This window comes from Protopterus annectens, chromosome 5.part1, assembly GCF_019279795.1.
Source record: "Protopterus annectens isolate FY-2018-M chromosome 5.part1, PAN1.0, whole genome shotgun sequence".
NCBI classification, from domain to species: Eukaryota; Metazoa; Chordata; order Ceratodontiformes; family Protopteridae; genus Protopterus; species Protopterus annectens.
Window position 1 is genome coordinate 72,848,506 of NC_056736.1, and position 22,806 is coordinate 72,871,311.

The 22,806-nt window shown below is 41.9% G+C and overlaps 1 protein-coding gene across 1 annotated transcript in view; it reads right to left on the reverse strand.

The window, feature by feature from the left end:
• Positions 1 to 13,278: 13,278 nt before the first annotated feature.
• AP4B1 (adaptor related protein complex 4 subunit beta 1) overlaps positions 13,279 to 22,806 on the reverse strand; it is a 558,401-nt gene continuing 548,873 nt past the window's right edge. The window contains exon 10 of the mRNA XM_044072898.1: positions 13,279 to 21,807. Coding sequence (XP_043928833.1) covers positions 21,377 to 21,807 — 431 coding nt within the window. The 3' untranslated portion in view covers positions 13,279 to 21,376. The remainder of the gene's footprint in view (positions 21,808 to 22,806) is intronic.

Sequence of the window (22,806 nt, forward strand, 5' to 3'; positions counted from 1 at the left end):
ACAGAATGCATACAAGGTGTTTTTGTCTTGGGAGTGGGATCTTGTGTACACATGTATTTTTTTGGATGCTCTGCCATTCATCCTGTACCAACTAAAATGCACTGAAAAAAATGACAAAGATGACAAACAGCAGAAAACATACATACATTTTGGCTAAATTACAGCCAAAGACAAACAACCATTAAAGGGAGAACAACAAAGTAACACAGTATAAGACAGTGAGATGGTTAGAATGTCAAGGCTTTGGAAGTGACAACTGTAAAAAGGACTAAAAATGGAAAGATTTCACTATGACAGAATTCTGACTGGAATATACTGCAAATACATGCCAACAGTTGCAAAGGAAATTAAGTGATAGTGTATTTTTAACAGAGTAAACAAAATGTAGCCTGGGCCATTTCTCTGATGCATGATTAGTGCACACTAACAGATATTGAGAGGACAACTGCTAGCAGAACATTATGGGTAAAAAGAGAAGAGCCTTTAGCATAGTAAAGGCCACAGAAGTACCTCACAAAGAGGATTACTGGCCTGAAACAAATGCCCTACACTGACCACCTCAAAAAACTCCAGCTTTACTTCATAGCATATCGCCTACTCTGAGGTGATCTCTGCCTAACATATAAAGCTATGTCAAACCCAGAGCTGTTAGACATGCTACATCTTAAGAAATCCCAATCCCTCTGAGCTACACGCTCTAGGGACCTAAACCTTGTCACCACAATAAACAGGACATGCTGGAGGGATAGATTCCTGTCCCAGAGACTTCCCATACTATGGAACAGGCTACCCCATCAATGTCAAGCAAAGTTCTTCATTAGCACTCTTCAAGAAAAATCTTGATGAGTGGTTGGGAAATGGGAAATACACCCCAGAGATCACTTCTGTGTCTCTGCTCGACAGGGGCACAGGAAAATAACTTTCTTGGGTGGCGTAAGCCAGGGAACCTTGTTGGCTAGACTTACTTAGGCCCTTGGCCGATAGCCTAGTACCTACCTATGAACCTATAAAGTTAAAGATGGCATGCTGCCTAAAGGCTTGTGGCTTTAGTTTTGCTGGTAGATGATGACAACCCTCCTCATTTCAGACTAAACAACTCACATGTGCACACCAAACTAGAGCTGAAGAATTCACAAATCTTCACAAAATAAATACAGCCTAAGCAATGTGCTTTCATAGCTAGTGGTTTAATACAGCAACAAAGAACTAGACAGTGAAGGGGAGGGTGACACACAGTCCTACTGCTTACTGAAGAAGATTTCTTGGTATCAAACTGAAAAAAGAAGGCATGCCAGTGCTTGGAAGCTGAAGTGTTGCCTTAATCTCCAATGAAAAGAAAAATTTCACCAACACAGTGTCATACCCACTACTAAAGTAATCCTACTAGAACATCACCACGGATCTCAAAGGATGACAGTTGTGATCTTCATTGTCAGGAAATTCAATAAATATGTCTGCAGCAGCCATATGACTTGTCCATGGCTTTCAATCTTGACAAAGGTCTCTGATGCAGTGAGTTAAGAAATACTATGGAAGGTGGTGGTGAGATGTGGCTGGCATATTAAGACATATGTATGAGTAAGCTTTAAACCAAGTTTCATGAGTGCTAGAAAACCTGTAACATAAGTCAATATATTTACCAAATTAATATACAGCCATACATTCACTTCCAAATATTCTTACGGTCTTATTTAACCAGTTTTTCATTTAACGTGCAGACTTTTCATAACACAGATGTTCACTTTGTAAGAATTTCAAGTTGTCCTTTTGGACTGCAAATGTTGTATGTTTCTTATTATTTCTTAATAAAAAGAAAATAAGTTGTAAGATAATTCCAAGCTGATGGGGGGGGGGGGTAAAAACAGGTTTTCCCCATCTTCAAATATTAGCAAACTGTTTTTAGTTGGCTTTTATAATCTTTACATAAAAATACATGTAAAACCACATATGATACAGTTATATAATTGGCTTATTATCTCAAAGCACAAGCTGTTAATTAATCAACCACAGATGAATACAGTAAACATATGTCATGTCACTCAAATTATTTTTTCTTTCACTGGTTCTTCATGAATAAGTGTGCAATCTAAAATTACAAAAGGCAAGATGATTCCATCTCTTCCTAAATTAAAAGCAAGTAGGAAAAAAACACTTTCCAAGAGACATAAAATGATCATTTAATAAGTGCTATCATTAATTAGATTAAAAAGTGTAATTACAGTGATTTTAATTTACCCCAATTAAAGTACTGCATTAGGGTTTCTCTCACATTCTGATGTCTGGGGTAGTTAAAATGATGCAACACAATTAACAGTACTTTTGTCTTTTTTCTATAACTGAAAAGAGAAAGTTATGTACTTACCATAACGATAGATCAGTGTTGTCACCTTCTGTCCTTCTTAACCTGTGAATTATCATATCCAACTCAGACCTGATGCTGGCACCTTCAATATCTTCAGTCCTGGAGCTCCAATTCCTTTACTTATAACTCTCTGCTCTCGCTGTCTCCTCAGACTGAGTTTGTCCCATCAATACCCATAGAACAGTGGACAAAGGGAAAAATACAAAAAGGTAACAGGTAAAGAGCAGCAAAAAAGGGGCCCTCTCCCATATAGATTTGAGGCTAGTCTGCACAGCCAGTCAGGCGCAACAAAAACATGACAATTTGGAGGGGGCATGGTTGAGAAGGATGGAAGATGAGAACACAAAGCTATCATTATAGCAAGTAACTTTCATGTCTGATGTTGTCTTTTCCATCCATTTCAACCGGTGAGACAGAGTCCCCAGCCAGCAACAACCCCAGGGTGACCCTAGGAGAGAACAATCTTGCAAAATGGTGGAATCAATGGAAGCTCTATACCTAGAGTGGATGTTCAATTTATAATGGGACACAAAGGTGGGAGTGCTAGATTAAGTAGCTGCTGCACAAGTGTCATCAATAGAAGCCTGAGTAAAAAAGGTAGCTGAACTAGCAACTGCTCTGGTGGAATGAGCCTTAGACCTAAAAATAAATTTCTTTCAAGGTGAAAGTTGGGGAGATACAGTCGAAATGCCATCTGGATAGGGTCCCTTTAGAAGCAGGCTTGCCTAGATGTGTTTTGGAAAAGAAGACAAAAAGCTGGTTAGATTTTCTGAAATTTTTGGTTATAACCAAACAGAATTGTGATTGCTGATGAAAATCCAAACAATGGCACAAATATTCTCCCTTGTTATTGAAATTTGGAAAGAAAAGAAATAACTGAATAGACCACTTAACTCTATTTTTGTGGAACAGCAGACAAGGGGGATCAAAGGACAGTACTTGAAGTTCAGACACCATTCTTGCTGATGTAACAGTTACCAGAAAGACAGTCTTCCAAGACAAAACCATTAAAGACAATATGTGGCTGCACGTTCAAAAGGAGATCTAGTAAGAACTTGCAATAGCAGACTGAAGACCCTAGGAGGAACCGGATCATGAACGGGTAGATGCAATATAAAAGGTGCCTCTCAAAAAGGCCTTGGAGAGCTAAGGGCCACCACAGATATAGTATCCATACCAATGAGAAATGGCATCAGACTGAACTTTAATGGTAGGGTAACTGAGACTGGAATGAAAAGGACCAGCCAAGAAATCCAACATTGCATCCAAAGGTATAGAAAAAGGATCATGACTTCAGAAGAGACCCATATAGAGAATCCCTTCCACTTACGGGCGTAAACTTTTCTTGTAGAAGGCTTCTTTAAGGAAGAAAGGAGGTGAAGAACTCTTTCTGAAAGCTTAGAATCCCTGGCCATCACTGGAACCAGAAGAACCTTGTGGATAGTTTCAGGGAGTGAATATTCAGGTGAGGTAGGCTTGAAGGATGAGAAATCAGACTGTGATCGGGGTCCAGAATCCAGAACGGGTGAAGAAGGTGAGGCCATAAGAAGGGGAACCAAATTTATCAGTGTCAGAATGGGACAATGAGGATGACAATTACTCTGCAACAGGCTGCATTCTGAAGAACTTGATTATCAGAGCAGTCGAGGGATAGGCATATGGTAGACCTGGATACCAAGAATGCAGAAAGAAGAATGTCCCTTTGTGACTGTCTCTCTGGTGGGATCACGGCACAGAAACTGATGCATTTCTTGTTAGCAGGGAAACAAACAGGTTGCAACAGGGGGTGAGCCAGTGGCTGAAAATCCATGCCTCAATCTCCAGATTCAGGGACCACTAATGAGGCAGAAGAATGTATCTGCTGAGACTGTCTGCCAGTATGTTTGTTTTCCCTGGGATGTGCATTGTGATCAAAAAGTGTTGAGATGACACTGCCCATTGCCAAGGTCCCATGACCTCTTGACACAGGGAATATGGCAGAGTTCCTCCTTACTCAAATATCATACCCCTGAGGTATTGTCACAGTCTGAATGGCAATCAGACCCTTGGGGAGAAGGTCCTGACAGGCCTGCAGCTCTAGGAGGACCAGTTTTATCTCCAAGATGTTAAGACTAGTCTCGGACTGAGCCTAGGTGCCCTGGACAGTCTTCCTCTTGAAATGCCTCCAACTCAAGAATAAAACTAGGTGTTATCACCATGGCTTGAAAATGGGGAAGAACTGAGGATTGACTTGCCATGACCAGGGGAGATTCCAGCCACCATCAAATATGGTGACAACAGATGTTTATTGTAGAAATTATAAAATTCACTGAAAGAGTCAGATAGGACTACTGAGCTGCCACAGCCCACTGGAGTACCCATGTGTGAAATCCTGCCAAAGGAAGTAGACAAACAGAAGCAGCCATACGTCCACTAAGGTGCAGAACTGAGGATGCCAGGTGCATGCAAACCAAACCTGAAAGACTTAAGGAGTATGCAAACAAAGAGATTTTAATCTTGAGGATGGTAGTTTGGTTGTCTCTCCATATCCAAATGGCAAACAATAAATTGCAATACTTGAACTGGCTCCAGGCTGGACTTTCATAACTCACTGTTATGCCCACGACAGACACTAATGAAGCAAGGAATTCCAGGCTTTGATTATGGACAACCTTGTGGAAATGGTCAAGAACCAGTTGCCCAAGTAGGGAAAGACCTGGAACCCCTGCAGTTTCAGCCAAGATGCTGCTACTGCCATTCATTTGATGATACCCAGGGAGCCATGGTGAGGTCAAATGGCAGTGCTCAAAACTGATAACTGACCCTCTCCCCTTAATCTCTAGGAAGCAAGTCATCACTGCCCTCTCAAAGGCAAAAAATACAGCCTCCATGGGACCTGATAACATCCCAGGCTATAAGCCTGCATGAACTCAGGCAGGAACTTGGAGCACCATTATGCACCCTATTCAACCAAAGCCTGAGTACCAGCTTCATCCCAGCTGAATGGATGACAGCCACTGTCATCCCTATGCACAAACCGCAAGGAAAACCTTCGGCAGACCACCACTGCACCACGATGCAACTGGTAAAACCACAAATTTATTGAGTAAAACTGTAATGCAGGAATAAAAATTGGTCTGATAAGTGCTTTCGGCTGATACAGCCTTCTTCAGATCATATGTGAATCCTGCTACAGATTATATTTAAAACCCAGATGCCCAATCACAGATGTGGGGTGGACCACATATGCAAATGCAGATTCATAGTCTTAGTATTGATTTGAAGCATAGCAGCTAACTGCAGTTATAGAAATTAGTCAACAGCCAGCAGTGAAGCATTCAGTGGTAACTTTCCTATTGGGTAAGCTTCTTAGTTTTAACCAATTGTTTTCTTAGGCATGTATCCCTGTAGTGATAGGTTACTATAGGACTCTTGAGTCCAATAATCCTCTTGTGGCTCATTGCCATGACAACAGAAAATGTGTGAGACAATTGGTATTAGCAAAGGCAGCAAATATGGCTGCTGGTAGCTTTGTGGCAGCAGTAAGTGAAAAACACTGCATCATGATAAATAAACTTTCTAAGTTACATAGCCTTCTCAGGGTCCAATCCTTAGCTTCCTTGCTTTTAAGATAGATCTTAATGGCACTACACTGTTTAAGCCTGGAGGACAATGTGCTCTTAAATTAATAATCCAGTTAATTTCTCTAATTTCTGTCCGATTCTTTTTATCACCTTCTCTTAGGCTAGGTTAAATACATTCTAGGACTTTGGAATTAAACACGTGTTGGATTATGAACAATGTGCATAGCAAGTGCATTGTTTAAATCAGCATTCCTTATCTCTCTCATATGACGTAGAATCCGATCCTTCAGGTGCTGATCAGTTTTTCCTACATAGAAAGCTCTACATGAGCAGCAAGATGCCATAGAGACAAGATGTTGAGTAATACAATTTGCGATAAGTTTATAGATTTTTTTTTAAACCAGAAGAGGACAAAATAGCCACTAGTATTAAACAAAAACAAATGGAGCTGCAAAGTATGCACCTTGATGACTCCTGTCTACAGAAACTAGAGATGCTACAATTCAACCTCAATATATATGACAATAAGCTCAAAGAACAGAAAGTGAAGAAACTGAGTCGTGACTTTCAAGATTTTAAGAGGTCCCATCTTTGAGTGGCCCAGAGATGATAGACGACCTAATGAAAGAGAGAAACCATGAACACAAAGGAAACTCATTGTAGCCGTGAATAATGTAGACTGTGTGGCAAATGCACTTGATGATGACACATCTTCTGATTGTGCAGAGGTGAGAATGGATAGATTACCCACTGAGGCTACTGGTGTACATCTACATGAAGCTGGCCCAAGCCATGCCTCTCACTTCGTCGATGTCGGAGTATAATTCAAACATCTCGTTACAAGCAAGTACTAGACCAAAAGAAGAAGCGGTCCACACATCCATCAACTGGCCTCTACCACTTTTTTGTCAAACAGTTCCACCAGAACGCAGAGCCAGGAAAGGAAATGGAAAAAAACGATGGAGATTTAGTTTTCAATCTCTCTCAATTAACATTATGTCCTAAACACATATGCTTGCTTACCAAGGGTCTGAGTTTTATAAAAGCATTATCATCTGGTTTGAATGAATTTGTTACAGACCTAAGGATATTTGGAAGAAATATCACCCTCAGGTCAGTTTTTGGATCAGGGAATGATCTACCCACCACTTGTTAAAAAAAAACAGAGCCTTTTCACACCTGTAAACCACCCTACAATAGACCTATTTATACATCTTTGTGAAACTGATTTAGCCAAGTCAAGAGGAAATGGCAAGTGGCAAGGAGGCTTCTATAGTATGACATGACAGGAACGGTATGCCCTATGGTTATTAAACTAGCTGACAAAGGAGGAGGTATTGTGGCAATGGACTCTGAATGGTATACAAGGAAGATTAATTTTTTTTTTTCAAAAAAATTTTTATTTTCAAATATAATTGAATAAATTCCATAATATTTATACATATCATCTAAATTAACTATTTACACTATTTACATTAGCCTGACACTATAACAAATCTAATATGTACAATTACTGTATAAGTATGTCCAATCCGTTATCACTGTGTCTAAAAGGAAGATGAATTGGATGCTGTGCGATATGCAGACTTACAAGAAATTAGATAGAAAAGAAGTTAACAAGATAATTAACAGCTTCAACAGTCACTTATATGAGTTACTCATGGAAAGACAGCTAAATAAAGATCTATGACTTTTTGGAAGTAATTCACCCTACCATACCAGCCATCAGTGGACTTCCTAAGATCCACAAGGCCCCTATGGATCCCCCTATGGCCCATAGGGAAGAGGGTGGATAACGGAACCTCTCTCGAAGTACATTGAGAAGGAGTTGAAAAAAGCCCTACCACAAGCCACCATGGTGCTCAAGGACACAGGTAGTTTCTTAATTGACCTAAGAAATAAGGTTAAGGATCTGAAGGATATGAAAGACATACTATTGGCAACGATGGACATCAATAGTTTATTTAGTTTATTTTATTTACGGTTATTCCGAATCAATTTGGTATTGAAGCTATCCATCGGTTCCTCAGACATCTAGGTTTTTCTATGGACCCCATATGCCCACTGCTGGAGCTGGTGCTAGAAAATAACATCTTTGTGTATGGGCAGGAGCTTTACCTACAGATATGGGGGGTTACCATGGGCACCCCCTGTACTAACGGTTATTTGAATATAGTATTAGCCCAGTGGGAGAAAGAAAAGGTATTATGTGATTTCAATCCTTGGCATAAACACCTACTCTATTATGGATGTTTTGTAGATGATATTTTTATTTTATGGAAAGGGGATGCTAGCCAACTGATTTCTTTTACTGACTATCTGAACAATACCACTATTTTTTTTTTATTTAAAGTCGATTACTCCAAAGAAGTTATTGATTTTCTTGATGTAAAGGTGATGCTGCATCCGAAAACTAGCATACAGACCTGCCTCCATAGGAAGGGTACCTGGAGAAACCACTACCTACATAGCCAGAGTATGCATCCCAACCATATTTTTAAAAATATCTTTGAAAATCAAGCCACAAGGGTCTCAACATTTATCCACATCAGAGGTTTACTTTGTAACAGAATGTGACAAATTGCACCGTAATTTACGTGCAAGACACTACAAAGAGTCGGATCTCAAGTTGACCACTGATCTTAAGAATATGAGAAGCCTTAAGGGCCGTCCCTACTACACTGAACAATGGACCATTCCATCCTCTGGTGAACATAAGAACAGTAATTCACAACTTAATTGTCTTCTGATGTATAGTACTGTTAGTAAACAAGTGTGTGACACCATTAGAAAATATTGGCCTATATTGACTGCTGAAGAGAGGATTAAAAATATCATAGGAGACAAACCCAGGTTCTTGTACAAGAACAAACAGAACATAAAAAAAACTCTTATGTAATAAAGATGGCTTCGGTCACCAGACACCCTCAGTAACAAAAGGCACTTTCAGATAACATTGTTGTAAAGCTTGTACTCACACTGACAGTAGCAACACTTTTATTCACTCTATCTCTAATAGTAACTATGTTTTTGATGTACTTCTAAATTGTACTACTCAACATCTTGTATATATGGCATCTTGCTGCTCATGTAGAGCTTTCTATGTAGGAAAAACAGAACAGCACCTTAAGGATCAGATTCTACGTCATATGAGAGACAAGGAATGCTGATTTAAACAATGCGCTTGCTATGCACATTGTTCATAATCTAACACGTGTTTAAATTCAAAGTCCTGGAATGTATTCAACCTAGCCTAAGAGAAGGTGATATACAGAATCGGACAGAAATTAGAGAAATTAACCGGATTATTAATTTAAGAGCACATTGCACTCCAGGCTTAAACAGTGTAGTGCCATTAAGACCTATCTTAAAAGCAAGGAAGCTAAGGATTGGGCCCTGAGAAGGCTATGCAACTTAGAAAGTTTATTTATCATGATGCAGTGTTTCTCACTTACTGCTGCCACAAAGCTTCCAGCAGGCATATTTGCTGCCTCTGCTAATAGCAATTGTCTAGAATACTTTCTGTTGTCATGGCAATGAACCATAAGAGGATGACTGAACTCAGTGAGTCCTATAGTAACCTATCACCACAGGGATACATGTCCAAGAAAACAATTGGTTAAAACTAAGAAGCTTATCCAATAGAAATGTTACCACTGAATGCTTCACTACTGGCTGTTGACTAATTTCTAGAACTGCAGTTGGCCGCTTTGCTTCAAATCAATAGTAAGACTATGAATCTGCATTTGCATATGTAGTCCACCCCACATTTGTGACTGGGCATCTGGGTTTTAAATAGAATTTTCTATGTTGGCAAGACTAATAGATCTTTTAAAGATAGAATTTTGGAACATCTTCGTGATATCAGGAATAGAAAACATACAAATGCATTAGCTAATCATGTCATGAACACTGATCCCTCACATTCCTTCCAGTTTTTTGTCTTACAACAGATACATAAAAATTTGAGAGGAGGGGATATAGAAAATATTACTGAAGGTTGTGAACAAAAATGGATAATGAAACTTAATTCAGACAAATATCCAGGACTTAATGGTACCACATCTCTGGTCCCTTTTTTGAAAGCCAGATGCCTTAAACACAAATAATTTTAAGTATAATATTTATTGCCTCTTACTTATGAATGAATTTTACATAATTGATTTTTTAAAAAGATTTTTTATGCTTAGTAGAAGCTTATGTTATGTATTTTATCTAATTTATGTTTAGTTTTTGTCTGTGCCTTTAAATGCTCCTTCAGGTATGACATCACTAATTATGCTAATTGGTTTCAAGAGTATTTAAGAAATGAGCTGTTTTAACATTTTGTCTGAAGAAGCAACTGAGTGTTGTGAAAGCGCTTACCACTGTTTTCTTTTGTTTATTTTATTAAAGACGCTATTGTGTGCTACCTTGGTGCATTGTTCTTTTGTTCTTACTTAATATTTTTATGCACCTTGGTTTTACCTACAGCTGTTTTTGTTTGATAGTACTTTAAAAAGAATTTGTAGCCGGATTCACATATGATCTGTAGAAGGCTGTATCAGCTTAAAGCTCTTATCGGACTGATTTTTATTCCTGCATTTTACAGTTTTACGCAATAAATTTGTGGTTTTAACAGCTGCATCGGGGTGCCGTGGTGTTCTGCTGAAGGTTTTCCTTGCAGTTTGCTTTGTTTCCACTGGCAGCTTTAGCAGTTGTAACCATGTTTATTTTACTCATCTCTATGCACAAAGGTGGAGTGTCCACCGTTCCAGGAAATTATAGACTCATCAGTCTAATTAGCCTGATCTGCAAGGCCATTGAATAGATTATCATGGACCTCATTAACAAGAACACTGGCAATCTCCAAACACTCAATCTCGCACAGTTTCGTTTTGTGAAGGGGAGGTCATGCCTGTTAAATCTGGTTGACTTCTTTGAGACGGTCATCAAAGCCATGGACGAGGGGAAGACTGTGCGCACTGCCTATCTTGACCTGGACAAAGAGTTTGATACTATTCCCTACTCGGGTATAATAGATAAACTCTCTCAAATAGGTATCAATCCGTATGTTACCAGATGGGTAGCAACTGGCTCACTGATAGAACCCACCTAGTCAAAACAGTGGAAGCCACCTCTAGCAGTAGACCCGTAATGAGTGGTGTACCCTAGGGATTGTCTTGGGGCCTCTGTTGTTTAGGATATACTTTTCTGAGGTGCAGGCCAAAACCAGTGGGCTATGACTGACCACGTTTGCAGATGACTGCAAGCTGGACGCTGTCATCAATTCCCCTCATGATGTGGACATCCTCCAAGAGGGTCTCACCCAAACAAATGACTGGTGCCAAAAACATGTTCTCAAACTGAATGCCAAAAAATGCATCAATCCCCTTTGGGGAGAGTGACTTCCCCACAAATTATCACATTAATAACAAGGTCCTAAGAACCCAATCAGTTGTGAGGGACTTGGGCACCCAGGATGATAGCAAACTGACTTTTGACCACCACATTAGTAAGGGTATCTCATCCAGGGGCAAGGAGGTCAAAACATCCCTGTATTCTTCCCTTATAAGACCCATTATTGAGTACAATGCTATTTTTGGCATGTACCTCACAAAACACATGCAGCAGCTGGAAAGACCACAGAGGTTCCTCACCAGGAGAATCCATGGCCTCAAACATCTACCCTACACAGATAGGTTACAAGCCCTGTCCCTCTACTTGGCCTCATACAGACACCTCAGAGGTGACCTCTGCCTGGCATACAAAGCAGTCTTAGACCCTGGCTTGATGTCTGCATATCTGCAAGTCAAGGTCCAGTCGAGTAACCTGCACGTGCAACCTCAACCTGGTCTGTGACATCAACAGGACTTGTTGGCAGGACAGATTTGTGTCCCAGAGACTCCCCCTTCTGTGGAACAGACTCCCTCTCCAGAGCACCTCATTAACGCTTTTTAACCACAACCTGGATAACTGGATGAGGAACAGAAAATACACCCCTGGGATTTCACCTGTGTCCCAGCTGGCCAGGGGCATCGGGTGTTGACTTGTCGGAACATGGGCTAAATTCTTGGCTAGGCTTGAAAGGGCTTCAGGCCAACAGCCTAGAAACTTCCTATGATCCTGGAATGATTCGCTCCTACCTGAAAGCACAGAATACTCCCAGAATGCCTTGCAATCTTTATGTGATGCCAGTCATCCTTGAGATCTCTAAGCACATTCGGTCGTCCTTCCTCAGGAGGTGTAGAAAGGACTGCACCATGACCATATAGAACTTGGTCTGCTTGACAAATCAGTCCAACTTGCAAAGATCCAAAATGCGTCTGAGGTTCTTGTTTTTCTTTACTACTAAAATGAATCTCGAATAGGCACTAGATTCTCATTGGTCTGATGGCTCCTCTTGGATGACTCAGTTTAGAAGCAGTTTTTGGATTTCCACTGCAGCTTCCCTTTGCTGATGAAGTAGCACATAGGGAAGGGAAGGGAAGGGATTTAAAGTGAACAAAAAAGGGAATTGTATAACCTCTGGCTACACTTCTCAACAGCCATGCATTTGACATGATGGACTCCTAAAGCTTTTGGGTGGACATCCAGATGTCTCCCGACTGCCTGCTGGTTGTGGCAGCTGAGCAACCCTTCAGAGGCACTGGAAGGGCCTCACAGAGAAAGCCCCATGGAAGCCCTGGTTCTGTGGATCACACTCGCCCCATTGTATTTACTCCCTCTGTCTCAGCAGGAACTGTGACTAGGGGCAATCTGGAAAGATTACTGTGACTTACAAAAAAGAGGTGCTTCCCATCCTTCTGGTTCCTTGAGAAGGACCTCTGAGGGGTAGAGAAACAAACCCTAACAGCAGACATCTTTTCATCCTGCTTGTTCCTAAGTCAGTGCCTCTTTGACCTTTGAGTCAAAAAGTGAGGAACCATCAAACAGAGCACTGGCAAAGGATGCAATGAAGCAGTTTGCAAAGTTGCACAAGCACATCCAGGCATGACATGCAAAGAAATACTGGTATATGCTGCGAGGGACATTCCATCTGATGCACTGGATAAGACTGTAATGGAAAAATTATCTGTAGACTTTATTGGCAACAACTGAGCCTCCACAGTCATTTGCAAGTCTGTGGGCTGATGAGACTTCATCGCCTTTGACGCATCTGAGATAAGGTCCCTCTGAAAGCTTTTTAAAATGTTCAAAGTAATTCAGCTCAAATAAGGTAAATGTAGCTTTCTCAAATTTTAACTTTATTTTATTTAACATTTATTTACTGGGATAGTCCAACTTGGAATGAAGCCAATTTTCAGCAAGGCCCAGGGAGAAACACTCCAGACACATGTCTTTGTAATGTGGGAGGAAAGTGAAACCCACATGAACACAGGCAGGACATGCAGACCCTGCACAGAAGGCACCCTGCTGTGAGGCAACAATGCTACCGTTGCATCACTGTGCAGTTGAAATGATCAAACGCCTGAGACCATCAGCTGAGGGGATGGACAAAGGTACTCTCTTTCAAGATGCACTTCTTTGTGGATGCTGCAAGCACAATAGCATTCACAAATTAACTCTTTTTCCAGTGAGGCCTGTGTTTTGGTGAGGGGGAACCAAAACTTTGTTGGGTTTGCTGGCATTAGGTTCCACCACATCAGGTTCTCTCCAGGTCCGCCAAGAAACCAGGTACACAAGGGCATCTGGAGGGGGACCATCCAAGCATGTGGATGGGCCAATTCTGAAAGCCTCAAGAAAGAAAAAAAAAAGACTGCTCTGTGGAAGGGGCTTCACAGATTCACCCTCCATACTGTTTCTATAATTCAATCAAACTGCCAAAGGAGGAGTTTTTGTTGGGCGGATTTGGGGGAGTCATACCCTTCATCAAGGTTATCCTTAGTGAGAGACTCCCCAAGAGAATCCAAGTGGTTCCTCTTGCATTTCCTCTTGTACGTACTCTTCACATTTACCACTCTGGGGGGATAAGCAGGAGGAGACACAAGAGGTAGGGGACATTGAATGCAGGGAAGCCTCAAGACCTAGTGATGCAGGCTGCCCTGGAGCCACCTGATGTGTAACAAAGGATGCACAATGGGCAAGGGTTCAGGACAGATCAGAAACAGTTGCTGAGGCTCCCATCTCTGATTAGGAGAGGATCCTCTTTGCAACATTAAAAGATGAGACTGAAGCAGGATGACCAGACTCAGCATCCCATGGTTCATAGGACCTGAGTGAGAAACCAGTGCTCAGTGTTTACTTGGCTAGCTCCAAAGTTTAGATTGGTGCAGAGGTATGCAGGGCTGAAGCAATCAGGGGAAGGGATGACTCCAAAACTCAGAAGGTCAACCCCCAACCCAAAGTGCAGGCATGAATCCCTCAGCTCAGAGATGCACCTGGCTTTGACAAGGCTGGAGTCAAGAACACCAAGGATGAAGTCTACGGTGAATGCAGCCAAGCTGTTGGTACTGAAAGGTGGAAGGGCAGCTGGACTCTCGAACCTGGCATCCCCAAAACCAGGAGTACCAGATGAGGAACCACAAGACTTGGAATCAAAGGAGCCACAGACTTTGGCCTTGGGGCAGAAAATGATCCCTAGGTCCATTTGGGTTTGAAGAAAGGAATGTATCAGCTCCAAACTGACCTAGCAGAAGCTACAGAAGGTGGCTTATACAATTTCTTAGCTGTTGGATCTGAGATTCAGATCCTGAAGAGTGAAGTTTGGATCCAGGTGGTAGAAGGACAGAGTCCTATAAAAAAATTCCAAAGAGGTGATCAGGCAGAAGAGGGACTGAACACTGCCAGAAGAAGAGGAAGGATCTTGGAAGAGGAAGAGGCTGGGAATACTAAGGATCAGGGAATTGCAGGACCACAATGACAGGGGAATGGGGCCAAGGAGGCACCAAAGGTTTTGTTGGAGAGGAAGCCAGAGTTGCCGAAGGTCTGTGAACCTTTGGATCCAGGCAGTCATCAGTAGAAGAGGAAGAGCATTTGCACTCTTCATTATCCTTAGTTTTGGATCTGGTCAACTCTTTCTCTTTAGACTTCTCGCTTCTCCTCTTTATTGTTTTTTTATGGGAGAAGCAGAAGCAGCAGCTGAAGACTGGAGAAAGCCCTTTATAACTAATCTTACCTCCTTTCAGTCATGGCTCCAGCACCAAGCGAGGTGCAGACCTGGCACTCAAAATCTAAGTGTGCCACGCCCAAACAGTAAATAGACTTATAAATAAAGAACCATACCTAAAAGGCTAACTACCTAACCTGACATGGTAAAACACTACAACCCTAGCACACTACACTCTAACAAAAAGAATATCTATATAAAAAAGTACTGCAGAGAAAAAAATACAGAAAACTCTGCTAAGAAATGGCAGAGGAGGCAAAATCCAAACTAGCAGATAAGCCAATTTGCAGAGCTCTCGCGTCACTATCTGATGGAGATGACAGCAAATGACATATGGGATGAGACAGTTAGAATAGGAAGTTATGGGAAGACTAGGCGCCATGACTTAATATTCTGAAGGCGCCGGTATCAGATCAGAGTCAGATCTGATAACCCACAGGTTGAGATAGATGGTAAAGACAAGATGGGATAGTACAGTTGTGTACACTTACCAAAATGTAGATGTTGGAGCATATTCACTGTTGCAGTCCTGACTTCTGGGATTTCCCTCTGTGGAAGCCCTTGCCGGCCCAACTAGCAGAGTATGAATTTTTCCTCCTCCTACAACTGGCAGACGCCTTAACCTGACAGCAGTATGCTGGGGTATAAGTGGAGTCCACCGACGTCATGACCTCAGTTATTTTCTTGCCTCTAGGAGTTAGGGGCCCCCAAACAGGAGCAGAAGGTCAGATGCCTAGGGCAGGGACATTTAAAGGTAGGCAAGAGTCAAGAGCAGGAGTGCTAGGTAAATATGAAATAATAGAAGCCTACCCTTGTAGGCCAGAGGGGAAGGAGGGAGGGGAAATAGGGCTGCAACAGTGAATACACTTGAACATCTACATCTGTGGTAAGTGTACATATCTGCACTCTGTTCTTCGTGTTTCACTGTTGCAGTCCTGACTTGTGTTATTCCAAAAAGCTGAAAAGAGGGGAGGATAGTAAATTAAGGAGAGGAGAGGATGTTTTGTGAGGTAACAGAGGTAAACCCTGCCCTGCACTAGGAGAAGGCTGATAGTGGTAGTGTATAGTGAAAGTGTGCACTGAAGACCAATTGGCAACCTCCAGTAGTCATTGGTAGGTACTCACTTCAGGAAGGCAGTAGAAGACCTAGTTGCCCAAGTGGAATGGGCCCTTACAGCCTCAGTTGTGTTTCTTTCATGATGACTGTAACAAAAAGTGATATAGTGAGAGATCCGTTTGGAAATGGTCTGCTTGCAGAGGGGTTTTACTTCAGTGCTGCTATAGCAATGGTTACAAAACAGCTGGTCAGATTTCCTGGCTTTGTTCTGTCCAGATTGTAATGTAGCTGGCCCCCTATTTTGTGGGTTTGGAAAGAAGATAGTCGGATTAATTGCTTGATTTAAAGAGGTGTCAGTCACCACCTTGGGCATAGAGAAAGATTAGTCCTCATTGAGAGACTCAGGATGGAAGATGAGAAAGGGTTCCACTGTCATGAGAGCCTGGATTTCTGAAACTCTCCTACTGAAGTGATAGCTAGTCAGAATGCAGTCTTCCATGTCAGGAATTTTAAGTCTGAAAGAGAGGCTGGTTCAAAAGGAGGAAGTGTAAGCCTTTCTAGAACAAAGATTAGATGCATGATAGTGTATGAGGTGTCCTGGCAGGTCTGATAACTGTGTGACCAGCGGATGAGAAAGGATAGGGGTGTGGGCAGAAAAGCAGGGTGAGATAGCCGAAGTATGAATCTTTAACGATGAGTAAGAAAGGCCTTTGGCAAAGAGATCTGCCAGACAGGACAAGATGACTGGGATCTTGGCCCTGATGGTGTCCTGATTACGCTGTTCACACCAAATTGAAAAACTGTTCTATTTTCCTGCATAGGGCTTCCTGGTGCTAGACCTTCTGGATTTTTCTTAGGATGTCCTGCACCTGTGTATGTAGGTTGAGACCCCCCCCCCCTGAGGTTAAGGTATCCTCCAAGCTGATAGATTGTAGGTTTGCAGGTTAGGGTGTATGATATGTCCCTTGTTCTGAGTTAGAAGGTCTAGACTCTGTGGTAATACCCAAGGACTGTTGGTAATACCCAAGGATTGTTCTGGTTATGTTAAGAAGAAGACGTTAGCAGTGTTGCCTTGGTCAATCTGGAGCTGTAAGTATGACCCTTGGGCACTCTTCTCTGATTGTCTGGAGAACGCTTGGGAGTAGGGGCATTTGTGGGAAGGCACAGATGAATAGGCCTGTCCATGCGAATGAGAAAGCATCTGTTTTCCATGCTGAAAGTCTTGTTCCTGGAAGAAAAACTTTTTCAATTGTGTGTTCTCCCTGGTGGTGAAGAGGTCCATCTGTGGGGGTCCCTTATTTTTCAGCTATGCGGACAATGATCTCCTGATGCAACTGGGGGTCTACAGGCTTCTGCTGAGTTGGTGTTCCAGTTAAATGTACACAGCTGGGAGGTATTGAGCAAATAGGTGCACTCTCCATTTAGTCAGCTGCGTTCCCCACTCCCATTGCCAAGTGGAAAAGAGGGTTGAAATGGGTTTCCCCTTGTTTTTGTACCACATGACTGTGGTACTGTCTGTATCCATGACTAGCACCCCTGGATTCAATTTCTCTCTAAATGCTAGTAAAGCCCTTTGTGCTGCCACTAGTTCATTCAAGTTTATGTGTTTGTCTTTACAACTGCATTCCCATTTTCAATGAGTGCTTCTCAAGCTGTCTCTGAGGCATCTGTGGTGGAGTTTGTTGCAAAGATGAATGGTAAGCCTGGGTTTACAGTGCAGGCCTTGGTCCACCATGCAAGTTTGCCTTTAAGTCAGGTGTCAGCCTCATCTTGGTAGATAGTGGTTGTGCATGCTGGCTCCACACATTTTTGAAGTACCATTTTAACTCCCTCGTGAGTAGTCTGGCGAAGGGAATCATGAGAATTAAAGAGACCATGTAACCCAGTGCCCAATTAAACTCTCTAGTTGTAAGAATATTGTTGTCCATATTTTTTTAAAGTTACTGGTCAGGAAGGATACCTTGTCTGGAGTCAAGAAGGCCTTTTGAAGGGTAGAGTCTAGTAGGGCCCCCAAGAACAGTATTCTGGTTGGGAGTAGTTTTTTCGGATTTTTGGTGATTTACAGTGAATCCCATGAAAGTAAACATGGTCTGGGTGAACATCAAGTCTGTTCTGAGTGGTGCCAGGCTTTAGACTGGATGAGGCAATTGTCCAGATAGCAGTAAATTTCTACCCCTTGTTTTCAGCAGTAGGCAATGAGCGGAGTTAAGCGTTTTGTGAATACTCTGGGAACATTAGACGAGTCAAAGGGGCAAAGCACAAAACTGAAAATGTTTGTAACTTGTTTTGATGCTCAGTAATCCTCTGCTTGATTCTTCTAAGGGAATATACAAGTAAGCATGCTTTAGATCTAGAGTCCCCATACAAGCCTTTGGGGAAAACATGGACAAGAGTTACTGAAGGGTCAGAATCCTGAATTTGGGAACATCCAGGAATAAGATGAGGGTAGACAGGTACAGAATATAATACAATAGGTCCTCTTTTCTTGGGACCAGGAACAGTCGTGAGTAAAAGCCTCTTCCTATTTGATGCAGAGGGACTGCTTCCACTTAGCACTGTAACTCTGCTTTTTGGGAGGCTGGTATACCTGGGAAGGCTGAATGTCTGGGGGGGAGGGGTATGAATTTGAGCTGAGATCTCCTGGAAATGGTATTTAATACCCATTGATCTGAATTGATGAGAGGCTAATTTTCTCTGAACAGTGCCTGGTTTCCTGCAAGTCTGAGAAGAGGTTGGGAGGGGGAGAAGGGAGGGAAGGGAGTGTAACCATGAAAGGGTCACAATTGCTCCCTACTAGGGATCGGTGAAGTGGAAGCCCCTGGTCTTGAGGAACTAGAGTGCCCTTGCCCAAGTCTTTGGCACTGACCTGGTCCCCTTCTCTGTGGGCCTCTCTCTGACCTGCTTTGGGATGGGAAGGGAAGAGAAGCATCAGTGTTTTGTGGGATAGTTTCTACTGAAACGTGTGGGCTGTACCTGTGAAAAATCTTTGACTGTCTGCGTTGACTTAGCTTTGCCTCCATTTTTTGTGCACAACTTTTGCTTTAGGGCTGAAGAGGAACTCCTTATGCAAGGGATCATCCAAAAGAATGGCTTTAACATACTTCTGGGGGGGCTTGTTCCCTTAACTATGAGGGCCTCCTAATGACAGATGCAATGGCTGTGGCCCTGCTGGCAGCCTCCAAAGTACCAAACCCACAGTGCAAAGAATGCCTGGCTACTTGTGAAGTGGAATTGCAAATGTCCAGTAATTCTTTAGATAAGCTGTTATTTTCAGTGGCCAGAAGCTTCTATCTCATCTGTTCCAGTACAGTTTCTTGACATTTCATTATGTGGAACTGGCTGTTTAATGCCCTCATAGATGGAGTGGCAGAAGTGTATACCTTTCCACCAAATCTATCAAGGGCTCTGCCTTCTTTATCAATGTGTAGGGGGTTTCTGGATATGCTGGCTCTGGCACATTTGGGTCCGGAACAACAACCTCTGGTTCAGCTGAAGGGTTTTTAAAAAGGTGATTATGTGACTCCATAAGCCTGTAGATTCTGTCAGATTTCCTGGGTGCAGGAGGAAGGGAATCTGGCTTCAAAGAGGATTCCTGGAAAACATCATCAACCAACTCCACAACTAGAGTAACAGCAAGGGGTTTATGTTCCTGGAGGTTGAGAAATTCTTTGACTCTTTTCTTAGACTAAGGGTAGTCCTGCTCTTTCCAATGAAAATGATCCCCCAGGGAGTGCAAAGTTTCCCCAAAGGTTAGATCTTCAGGAGGGGAGGCAAAAGGTATAGTTTCCTCTGAATCAGACTCATCAAAAGATGCCAAAGAGAGATCCTCTTCAAAAACTGAATCTTCTTGGTCAGAGTCCTCCAATGACTTAAAAGGATCAGTTAGAACCTCTGGAATTAGATCTAGTTTCCTTTTTCCTGAGAGCGGTTCATGGGCAGGATGTCTGCCCCTAACTATTAAAATAAGATCCTCTGCTAATCTAAGCAAATCCTGTGGATAGGCCTGACACTGGGGGTTGGTAGTCCTGGAATTGAAAGAAAATGGCTTCCTGGGAACAGTCCTTTGTTTAGGCCTGGGGACGTCAGAAGCACAGAAGCCCATGCACCTTGGAATTGTAGTGGTAGTGCTCTGGTTGTCAGAAGCAGAGGCCTGCAAAGTGGTCCCGGACCCAACCTACAAATATAAATCCAAGACTTGTGCTGATGTTGAGGGGCCTGTTAGCATATTGGACTCCGAATGGGACTTAATAGAGGCCTTCTCCACCACCTCATTTGTGGGAGGGGGCTGTGAAAGCACCTCACCGACTTCGGCAATAACCAGCCTTGGAGGGCAAGCAGATGCCAAATGGATGTCTTGAGAAGGCCTGAGTTTGGGATGTTTGTATTTAGGAAGATCAACATTGGAACGACTAATGGACACTATACCTCATGAAGAACCCAAGTACCTGCTAACGAACTTATCTAAAATGTATGCCCTGTTGGGCACAGAAACAACAATCAGGGATGTTGTGGTCTGGACCCAAACAGGTATCACAGAAAGAGTGGAAGTCTGTGTGTGGGATTTGTTTACCACAAAGGAGATAATTAACTTTCTCTTACATTACTTAGCAAAAAAGAAAGAGTTCCCTAATGGGGACCCTAGTTTTCTGAAGTTTTTCTTTGGTATAGACCAACTGACACACATACTGGATGTCTGCTTTGGGCTCTGACGGCAAGAAAGAACTGAGGTCATGATGTCAGCAGACTCCACTTACACTCCAGCATACTGACGTCAGGTTAAGGAGTCTGCCAGTTGTCTGAGGATGGAAAATTCTTAATCTAGTAGTCAGGCCGGCCAAGGGCTTCTACAGTGGGAAATATTACAAGTCAGGACTGCAACAGTGAAACACAAAGAACATCATACTATTATCAAAAATAAGACTTACATTAACGTAGCACTACCTTAGGCTAAATGGAACAACAGAGGAAAATTTCGTAGTACAAAAACTTAACCACCATAATAAAGTGCAACATTATAGCTTTGTAATAAACTATATAGTCCATCTTCAATGGTTCTGGTACTCATACTGAATGGGAATACATTAGCACTTAACTGTATTACTGCAAAATGTTATGATGCAACTTCAAAAATATATTTAGACCCACAAATGAATGTCCAGTGTATGCCAAAATAACCAACACCATATTTCATCATTTCATTGAACACAGTCTTTTGGCGTAGGTCTGATCTGGTCATTGTCAGTTCCCACAAGAACTCTTAAGGCAGCAAGAGTGAAGATGTGATTTTGAAAATTCTGTAACACAAACTACTGGTTACAGGGTCCTAAATCTCTAACAGTCTTGATGACAGTTTCCAAAACTGAAAGAAAATAATCCAACAAGTCTTTTTGTCCACTGCTCTGTTTCACTGTAACTGTTATTCCTGTATTGTCATTGCACTGTAGTAGTTCAGCTAAAAATACAGTCTGACTGTCATCTACTCCATACAAATAAGCTTTCCATGGTTTAGTGCCCATCTTGCTCACTGCAATGGTGTGGATATTCACCAGTTGAAGTGCAGTCTGCATGGCCTCTTTGTTAACCTCTCCTTGCCATTCTAGTGTTAGGATTTGTGTTGCTTCTACCTTCATCCAAGTGTTCTCAAACTCATTTGGCTGAATTTGAGCATCTGCTTTCAAGGAGAGAGTGCAAGGAGGCATTTGGAAGTGGGAGGATACTCCAGTTTCATTTTCAGTGTCTGAAAAAATAATAATATATTTACATAAATCCAACCAGATGGAAAGGAGTACACACCAGCAAAATGATGAGAAACTTTATTCAACAAGTAAATCACACCACACCACAATATATTTACATAACTTCTCTTTTCACAAAACAACAAAATGACTATTACACTGCTTAAATAACATGCAAGAGAAACCATTTTCTTTTCAAATAATTCTGCAGCACTGGGTGGTCAAGGTAGAAGAGAAATAGCCCTCCATCACGAAACGCACCTGCTTCCCATTGTCTTCCTCTAAGGCCCACTACTGACCTTCTGGAAATGACATATACTGGAATTCATAATGAGTACAAAAATAATCTGTGATAGGACTAGCATACAATATATAACAGTGAAAAGTCTCACTACATACTAATGTAGCATCCTGTTTAAATACAACACAGAACTTTCCCATGAAGTCCAAACGAGCAAAACAAAAAAGAAATAAGGTACTCTTAGTTCACGTCTTCACAAAGATGGAAAATTCATAAAGCCCTTTCAGAAACTCCCAAGACTTGATAAGAAAAGAATGTTTAATCAATCATGAGCAATGCAGTTTAAGCAATCATGAGCAATGCAGTGTATATATATATATATATATATATATATATATATATATATATGTATGTGTATATATATATATATATATATATAGCCCCTGAACTATTACTGGCTGCATAAATAATACAGGTGGGCTTACTCAAATATACAATGGCTTTGTCACTCGAGAAATGACGCCTCAAAACTAATCCAATCAGAAGCAAGTTTCACTTGCCAGCTCTCCCGAATCCCTTATTTGTGTTACAGCAAAACAAGTGAGTGCCTGAGACTGCTGTACAGTGTTTCTAGGAGTCTCCTTTTCTCTATCACTCCCTAGCTATGGTGCTAGAAAGGGAAGTTGCCTCTTCTCCTCCAAATCACCACAGTGTTGTTGAGTTTAGCACAGTGTCTGGCAGCATATCCAGTTTGATAATT